Below are 9,617 nucleotides of genomic sequence, written 5' to 3' on the forward strand. Positions count from 1 at the left end.
GGCCTGACAGAAGGACAGCGCCGCCTGCGCTGCTCCGACTGCTGTGCCGCTCGACAGAGTGAGGCTGACAGGCAGTCAGGCCCGACCTCACGCACCATAGGAAACTCCGCTCCGCCCGACCCAGGGCTCGGACTCGGGCTCAGCCCCGGAAGACAGCGAACTCCACTCCGCCCGACCCAGGGCTCGGACTCAGGCTCAGCCCCGGAAGACTCAGGCTCGGACCCAGGGCTCGGACTCGGACCCAGGGCTCGCTCCGCCAGATAGGCAATGATGGCGCCCCGCACGCTCTGTGACGACGGCGGCTCTCAGCCCCCTTACGGAAGCAAGAGGACGTCAGCAAGGACTCGACAGCCCCGACAGCTGTCCTTCCGCCAGGCTCCAGCGCTCCTCCGACGGCCACGACACCACACGAACCGGGTGCCAAAACCTCTCGGACTGCCACGACGACATGTACTTAGGGCGCTAGCTCTCCTCCGCTAGACACGTAGCACTCTGCTACATCCCCCATTGTATGCCTGGATCCTCTCCTTACGCCTATAAAAGGAAGGACCAGGGCCCTCTTACAGAGGGTTGGCCGCGCGGGGGAAGAGGACGGGACAGGCGCTCGCGTGATGCCGCTCGCTCCCCTCCCGCGTGGACGCTTGTAACCCTCTACTGCAAGCGCACCCGACCTGGGCGCGGGACGAACACGAAGGCCGCAGGATTTCCACCTCTCTCACGCCCGTCTCCGGCTGCCTTTCTTCCCCCCTTCGCGCTCGGCCTCGCGCCGACCCATCTGGGCTGGGGCACGCGGCGACATTTCACTCGTCGGCCCAGGGACCCCCCGGTCTCGAAACGGCGACATATATAATCCGTAGAATTTTGACGATATTAAACTAATACATTGTTGTTATTAAGTTGTATGTACCAACCAGTCCAACGCCAAAAGTTTAAACTGATGAGAACATGTGGACAATTCACTTACATACATTATATTCGTTCGAACATTTGTAACTCTAATCAAAAGTTTCTTTGGATGCCTTTGTTGGATTCGCTCCCCATAATACGATTAATACTTAGTTACCTGGGTTCGGCGGCCTCGCCTCGGACCGCCGTGTCAACAGAGCGACCACTAACAAGGTTAGTGGCCGGTCGGCCGGCATACAGCTTATTTGGATCAGGCAAATGCGCACCCAAAGTTGACCGCGAACGATCAAACAAGCGCCAAGGGCCGCCTCCCAAGCAAATAACTAGCAAGGTACTTTTGTTGTTTTGTTTCTCTATTTTCTTCCGTACCTTTGGGACCGCGTGGATTTGCGATGGAGCCCACCAACATGCTTGGGCCGGGCGCCCCACAAATTTTCTTTTTAAGAATGGAAAATAAATTTCAGCCTTTTCCACTTTCATGCACACGACTTTACAAGTTATATATATATGAGAAGATAAAAAATATCTGTTTAAAACCATTACAAAATTAAGCAGCAGTAATTCCAGCAAAGTACCAGCCAAAGCGTGACTTTTGTTGGTTTGTTTCTCTACTCTCTTCCGTTCCTTTTGGACTTGTTCAGTTTGATAATAACAAGCTTATGTTGTGATTGGAAAGTGATTTACCATGGTCATTGCTTTGCATCATCATCATCATCATCATCATAGTTGGCAGTGGCATACCTCAAGGACGGAGAAACCGCCTGCTAGTCAGGGCTCGCAGTGTGATGCAGTCTGCTGCAGCGTCAAGGCTGCTGCTGGGCACTGGGAATGCATGGGAGCAAGGCACTTAGCTTTGGCGGTGGCAATGGCTTGAGCGGGGCTGTTGGTGGAAGCAGCCGTATAGGAGTAGGAGTAGGCCTGCTTGGTGCATGGATCACAAGAGGCCACAAATTATGATGGCAAGGGTACATATATATTGTAGGATTCAATGCTGCTGATACACTATTATTCGTCAGTGATCTCAGTCCTTCTCAGGAGAAGGTATTCATCTATCTCATCAGTACGTCTTTGTACTGGATGGAAACTACGCACAGTTTCCACTAAAGTCCATCCATTTCAGCAACTCAAACCCACTGTGCCATGCATTCGACCCAGGAGGCCGAAGAGGGGCGCCATGACCCGTCGTCTGTTCTTGTCACATGACGGGTCAACGGATGGTTCTTGCGGGTACCTCTTACCGTAGCGGTGCGTGGACGTTGACGGGTCAACGGGATGGTTCTTCCCCAGAATCTACCCCCATGATGTAGCAGCTGGTGCCAAGTGCCAACTGCCAAAAGATACTACTTATTTTGTTTTCACAAATTTTTAATAGTTTATTTCATATATTCGGGTAACATTCACAAACAAGAACGATCGGTGAGATGCAAAACGCCCGCCCGCACGCAAGCATGCCTCCTCTGCCGTTTTATTTTGGCTCTTGTGCCGAGAAGCCGAGCATCAGCAACGGTCGGCACCTGGCCCAAGACTAGAGGAAGAAGATGACACGGGGGGCACGGACGCACGGTGATCAAGGCCGTATCGTATGGTATCGTACAAATGGCGCCAGGTACAGTTCCTCCGTTTCCATGAAACGAGAGACAATGCATGCCCATGGAGGATAGCGCAAAAGGAGGATAGCGCGACGACCTCCTAGTGCCGGCTCCACTCCTGCCACTACTATCCCCATCGCCATGGGGAGGCAAACGTTGAAACTTGGAGGTTGCGGCACCCGAGTCCAAAAACAAAAGTGTTTCTAGGGAGCTCCGTCAACCTCATGGATTTCTCTACATGTGTGTGCTTGTGCTATCGTGTCTTGTCGTATCTCGTATGGCACGCACCAGCGGACTCAAGATTTGAACCTAGAGTGATCGAGAATAAAAAAAATTGATATGTAATACCAATGTATAATTTGGTACCACATATATCTACTTTCCACTTGTTCGATACATGATTAAAAAGTAACAAAAAAATTGCCATGTAATTTGTCATCAAATTAGATCACTAGTTACATAGATTTATATTTCTTTTAGCATAAATACTAAAGAGTACTTTGTTTTGGACCAAATTCTAGGGTAGTCGGTGGCTTATCCAAAACACTCCCTAGGCCCGCCCACGATGGCACGCCACAAAAGACTAAGAGAAAACACGACGTTCCGAATAAAATATTATTGATTTATGCACCAACAATAGGCGTGACAAAGATGGTAATAGATGAGATATAATAGATACTCGAGTGTGACATGGGTTAAAAACCAAATCTTATTTACTGTTCTAATTCAACTAACTAGGTGGGAGGAAAACTCCCCTCTGGCTCCCAAACATGACCTTGAACAAATTCCACTTACTACTGATTATATGTCCAAGAGAGACAAATACGATGACAAATATGATCCATGAGAACGACTGAACTTTTAGATTGAAAGTCCATTAGCAGAGACCTATATATATGAAGGGATTAGGCTAGTTTGTTAACGCTCGACATCAAAGTATTTCATTCATGTGCGTGTGGATACCATGGGGACGTTGTTGTTGCTGGTGCTACGGCGTTGATCAATAACAAACGTAAGGAGCATAAATGAACATATTGTTGCTGACTGCTTCCACTAAAATCGCGCCATAGACTTTTATGCAGCTGTGTGGTATATTAATTGCCGCAATTACAATGTACACCATACCTTTTAGCACTTTGTTGCATGTATCATAGACTTGTATTGTTACCAAAGTTTGCTATAAAAGCACGTCTTTAATTTTGCTCGTAAGAGCATCTCCAACAATGCCTCAAACTAGTGTCTTAAATTGAAATATATGGCTCTACACAGGAAAAACTACTCCAACAGTGTCCCATTTCATAAAATTTTGTCAAAAAACTATAGGGCACCCTCTCAAGTGACTCAAATATACTATACCGTAGTGGGCTGCCCTATAATCTAGATTTGGGGCTTTACTGTTGAAGCGAGATGTTTTGTTGGTGCCCTAAATTCTATAAAATATACTCATTTTTAAATTATAGGGCATTTTTATAGGTCACGTTGTTGGAGAAGCTCTAACATTTTGTATGACGACCATAGTTCACCTAAGGTTAGATATGGCAATGTTTGCTGGCGAACTATTAGGGCTTGTTTAGATCTATCAGTTGCTAATAGCTATTATCGCTAGCTTATAGATCATATCTAATATTAAACTACTATTAGCTAGTTTAGTGTGATATACATCTCGAGAGACTCTTCATTTTTTCTATCTATTTAACTATCTATTTGTCTTTTCATAAAGATTACACTTTATAGGTAGCATCCCACTTATCTAATTTGGTTAGTCATGTGGCTAGCTAAATTTGGCTAGTGAGAAAACTAATTTAGAGAGTTGAATAGATTGACGAGCCAGATAGCTAGTCCGTTGAAGCGTAAGATCGTAATATATCATACCAGACATACTTGCTCGTGTATGATCCACATCTTTTTTAGGATCCACATTGACCTTATGGCTCCTGGTGCGTGTCCCAAGCTAGCGGGATTCTAGCTACACGCACCAAGAGCACAAACAATCAAAGCTAGCGGAAGGCAAATCCTAGGTGATCGTAATAGCACGTCATTTGGCCACACAGATTCCGACGGTTATACGTACGCACAAAACCAAACCCACCTCGTGCCGCGCTTCCCAATCCTCTCCTCGGGCCGCTTCCCCATCTGCTGGGCTCCGCCCGCCATTAATTCCTGCCGTTCCCATCCATATCAAGCTTCCCCTTCAACCCCAAGCTCGCTCACAGGCCATATCACATGGTCCCGCTCGAGCCCCGCCGCTGACGCTGACGGATGTCCCTCGCGGGTGCGGGTGCGGCCGCGTTGCGGAAGCCCGCCACGTGGCGGCGCCCGGGCGGCCGCGGGGTGGCGCGGAGGCGCGTCGCGGTCGCCGCCCTGCTCCTCGCGCTCGCCTACGCCGGGGGGCTGCTCATGTTCCTGCTCGACGAGAGGCTATCCGGCGGCTCCGTGGGCGGGGCTGCGGCGGGAGGCCTGGGTCCGATGGTGACGGTGGCTTCCTCCGTCCGCCGCCGCCGCCCCCTCCCTAGCCCCGCGGACGCGCCCCCTCATGCTCAGCCCGGGTCGGTGTACCGCAGCCACCTCGTGTTCGAGCGTCTCTTGCCGGCCATGCGCGACGACGCCACGCTCGCCTCCTCCCTCTCCGCCTCGGCCTCGTGGCGCCGCACCATGGTGAGCGTTGCCTGCCGCTCCCGGTTCTTTGCTTGCTGCGGGCAAAGATTTCGGGTTCTCACGTGCCTTTTGTCTGCTTCTTCGCCCAAAAAAAACTCCCGGTCTCTTCACGGGGCGAATTTCAGCACGCTTTTCCTGCTTCCGCTCTGCAAATTCATAGGATGCGTCGGCAATGTGTTCTTGTTTCGTCGGGTCGTGTTCTTGTCGTGAGTTTTAGCTCAACATAAAACAAATGCTTCTTGTTTCTCGGGCCGCCCTGTGTTTCTTTTCTCGCCAGTTGGATTCTGGTGCGCATTTGTTCAGTATCTTATTATCTTATTTAACAATTAGTATTTCTTCGATGCTCAATAGATCAATTTACTCGCAAGTAGCAAACTGTCTCATAGCTGTATACTTTGTTAAACAAGGAACCTAATGCTTGCAGTTTAAGCCTCTTTGTTCCAAACAAGACAGGCTTCGAAATCGGATACCATCACCTGGAAGTCAATCAGTAAACTTCTGTTATTCAGTTTTTTTAATAACAAAATAGGCCTTACGTTCACATGTAGGTTACCTTATTGCATTGCCTCGTTTTGTCCGTTGTGGGAATTAATCTTTGATCATTTATCAGATGATTTTGCTCTTAAAATTAACAAATTATCGTTTTGTCATATGCAGCTAATGACATCACATTACCAAAATTCTGGGGACCCATGGATGCCTTGTGTCAACGGTAGGCTGACTCGATCAGGTACCATTTTGAAACCAGTGTACGGTTTCATTTCTCAATAACTGGGCGACCATAGATAGCCAAGGCATGGGTTTATGCCAATACTCATAGGTTAAATGGCGCTTTGGTCATCTGCAGAGTTGCCACCCTCAAATGGCTATCTCATGATAGAAGCAAATGGCGGTCTAAATCAACAACGGCTTTCTGTAAGTACCAGGATTGTTATTCTTGAACAAATGTGTGGTCATGGTTCTGAGTAGATATACCATTGCCATTGTCTTATATGGAAGTCCAGTGCCTTGTGAATCTTTGGTCCACGAATAAGTGTTTTGGATATTCATGTTAGTGTACACTGTACTCAACAGAGCTGGCTTTCTTTAACAGTTTTGTTATGAAATCATGCAACGGGCAACATGATAGAACTTGTCATGGAAAAAAAGGTTATTTCATTTGAGAAGCAGGACCTCAAAGTTTCTTAACTAAACGTAAAGCCTGCTGTGTAGGACCTACCAAAACAGACTGGAGTAATATCTTGACTATCCATATATGCTATTGTATTTTTTTTGTAAATATATTCCTTTTAATGCTAACTTTAGAATGCTGCTGTGGTCCTTGCCCATTAGCTGTGATGCTAATCTATTATATTTGTGAAGTTCTTGGAATCTTCACTATGTTGAGTAGTTATTAACTCAGGTTGTCTAATGCAGGTCTGTGATGCTGTTGCTGTGGCCAGCTTGCTTAATGCAACTCTTGTGATCCCAACATTTCATCTGAACAGTGTCTGGCGTGATCCTAGGTAATTATTTGTGAATTTGTCTGATTATTACATCGGTCCCTTGCAATGATTAAACACCCTTTTAACTTGCGATTTCTAGTATTTTTGTTGGCAAATACTTGTTTAAGAGTCTGAAGCAGTTTGTCTAAGTTCTGAGCATTAAACTGAAAATTTTAACATTCAAATTTGAGAATCGTTGGTATTGCTTCTTCACTGATGTATTTCTTTCAGCAAATTTGGTGATATATTTGACGAAGATCATTTCATTGAGACACTCAAAGAACATGTAAGAGTTGTGAAGAAACTTCCTGAAGATGTTTTGCTGCGCTTCAATCATAATATCAGTAGCATACCAAATATGAGAACTAAAGCCTACTCATCTCCAAACCACTATGTGCAAAATGTTCTTCCAAAACTGCTTGAGTTAGGGTATGGACCCCCTCCCTCCCCTCCCCCCTCACCCCAACATGGGGCAAAGCCAAAACATGAGTTTCATTTTGTTTTCTGTTCTTTTGCAGGGCTGTACGCATAGCCCCATTCTCAAACAGATTAGCCCAGTCAGTTCCATTGAACATCCAGGCCTTGAGGTGTTTGGTAAACTACCATGCATTAAGATTTGCTGAACCAATAAGAATTCTATCTGATGAATTGGTTGGTCGAATGACAAAAAAGAGTTTGTTGACTGGTGGGAAGTATGTCTCGGTGCATCTTCGCTTCGAAGAGGTTTCAAGTCTCTTATGCATTCACAATTATGTCATTTTTCCATCCTACTTATACCGTGTATGTTTCAGGATATGGTAGCCTTTTCATGCTGTACATATGATGGTGGCTGGAGGGAAAAAACTGAAATGGACAATGCTCGTGAAAGGAGCTGGAGAGGTAAGTTTCGTCGGCATGGTCGAGTGATAAACCCTGAGGCAAACAGAAGGGACGGGAAGTGCCCTCTTACTCCTTTAGAGGTTAGGACCTATTTCCCTTTTGTCTTTGTCTATGATAGCATTTTTTTTATGTTGGACATACATTTATGTTGGGCCTCTTAGGCTTTGTATGCACTGAATCATGCAGTCAGGATTTCAAAGTTATTCCTTCAAATTGTTATAGACTTGGTTTTTGCATTTTCCCCCTTTTTTCTGTTTTCAGCTAGCAAGTCAGGTTAGTTGGTTAAGTTTCAGGCTGTCATTGGGGAAGTTGCCTTCTGAAAAATGTTTCAATATGGTTTACTGGAGATGATATGTCCTCAATAAATGTATGCAGGTTGGCATGATGCTAAGGGGCATGGGATTCGATAATACAACCTCCCTATATGTTGCTTCGGGTAAAATATACAACTCTGAAAAATATATGGCTCCTCTTCGCCAGATGTTCCCTCTTTTAACGACAAAGGATTCTCTTGCTTTGCCTGAAGAACTTGCTCAATTCAAGGTATTTCTTGCACCAGCATGAAATTCTTTTAATATTGAACAAATATGCATGCATGATGGTGTTACATTTGCTACATATAAATTTGGAACCAATTGATGTTCAAAAGTACCTGTTTCGGTCGAGGACAGAAATAATATTAATACTGCTGTTCTATTTGATGGATCATGTTATTCAACTCACCGACCAATTCTTTATAGGGGCATTCGTCTCAGCTAGCAGCGTTAGATTACACTGTCTGCGTGCACAGTGAAGTGTTTGTGACAACTCAAGGGGGGAACTTCCCTCACTTTCTGATGGGGCACAGGCGCTATATGTTTGGGGGTAATGCAAAGACAATAAAACCAGACAAACGGAAGCTGGTCTTATCTTTTGATGATCCAAATATCAGGTCAGTTTTAGCAGTCATCTTACATTCAGTAACTGTATGCGATCATAAACATTATCAGTAAGTGTAAATCAGTCAATCTGTCACTTATTGCTAGTTACACACATGATAATTTTGATCTTTGATCCCATTCAGATGATAATTCTTTACTAAAGCAACTGCTTAAAACAAAATGCTTTGACCAATGGTCCACTTAGGTTGTTGTCCCTGTTATTACCTAATCTACTGCTCTAATGAATACACCTTCCAACCCATCCGTTTCAACTGATCCCTGAATTTTTGACATCAGATGCCTTTTGTAGCTTTTACATGCTTCTGAATATATTAGTCTAGTCAACAAATTGTAGTGTACCTCTGACTTGGCCTTCAGACGTATGGCTTGATATGGCAATCTTTATTCTGCATAGTTTTGTTTTGAAGTGTATTATAATCGCTTTGTTACTAAAAAACACCCTTTGGCGATTTCAGATGGGATCAGTTCAAGCAGAACATGCAGGAAATACTGCAGCATAGTGACATGAGGAGCATTGCATTGAGAAAACCAAACGATTCAGTATATACATTCCCAATGCCTGATTGCATGTGTAAGCAAGATGGGATGATATAACCCTGAGAGCATACATATGACAAATCCTTTTTGTGTTTTTGGTTTTGAAACATAGGTAGGTTTAGGCAGGTAGGTATATTGTACATTTGTAACCTGTAGGTAGTCTCACCATATCCATATGCTAGCAAGAGATTTGTTGATTCATGTTGGTTCTACACTTTATTCTAATGTGGTCTGTATAGAGGTCTAGAGGAGATACATCCAACACTTGAGAGGGCTTCTAACAAAGTGAGAGGCTGTACCTTACTCCTTGCTTGTACGTGTAAAGGCGTAGCCTAACTACAGAGGCGAAAGCAAAACTTTATCTTGTTCTTGGAATCTTGGCAGTTCACTGTTTTGTTTCTGCAGATGCTGTGTGCTCTAGGACATGCGCATTAAGGCCATTCTCAATGTATAGTTTCATGCACTGTTTTTAAGGCTATTATATCAAATCTGACTAGGAAACATTGTATTCAGAGTTCCATCCTTATGAAACTCTCTTATATCTCTCTTATATATTTCTTTATTAAATTATATGTTGTCATTCTTTTTACTTACGGGGTATCTCATTTAATAAGAATGAAACTGTT

The 9,617-nt window shown here is 44.8% G+C and overlaps 1 protein-coding gene across 1 annotated transcript; it reads left to right on the plus strand.

Moving 5' to 3' along the window:
- The first annotated feature begins 4,650 nt into the window (after nucleotides 1-4,650).
- Nucleotides 4,651-9,364, plus strand: LOC100193539 (O-fucosyltransferase family protein). The gene is made up of 10 exons (NM_001358825.1): nucleotides 4,651-5,150; nucleotides 5,808-5,880; nucleotides 5,998-6,065; nucleotides 6,567-6,655; nucleotides 6,866-7,063; nucleotides 7,153-7,357; nucleotides 7,426-7,593; nucleotides 7,889-8,056; nucleotides 8,254-8,444; nucleotides 8,910-9,364. The coding sequence occupies exons 1-10, from the start codon at nucleotides 4,755-4,757 to the stop codon at nucleotides 9,046-9,048; spliced, it is 1,695 nt and encodes a 564-aa protein (NP_001345754.1). The 5' UTR covers nucleotides 4,651-4,754; the 3' UTR covers nucleotides 9,049-9,364.
- Nucleotides 9,365-9,617: the final 253 nt, after the last annotated feature.

This window comes from Zea mays, chromosome 10 (genome assembly GCF_902167145.1).
Source record: "Zea mays cultivar B73 chromosome 10, Zm-B73-REFERENCE-NAM-5.0, whole genome shotgun sequence".
Classification (NCBI taxonomy): domain Eukaryota; kingdom Viridiplantae; phylum Streptophyta; class Magnoliopsida; order Poales; family Poaceae; genus Zea; species Zea mays.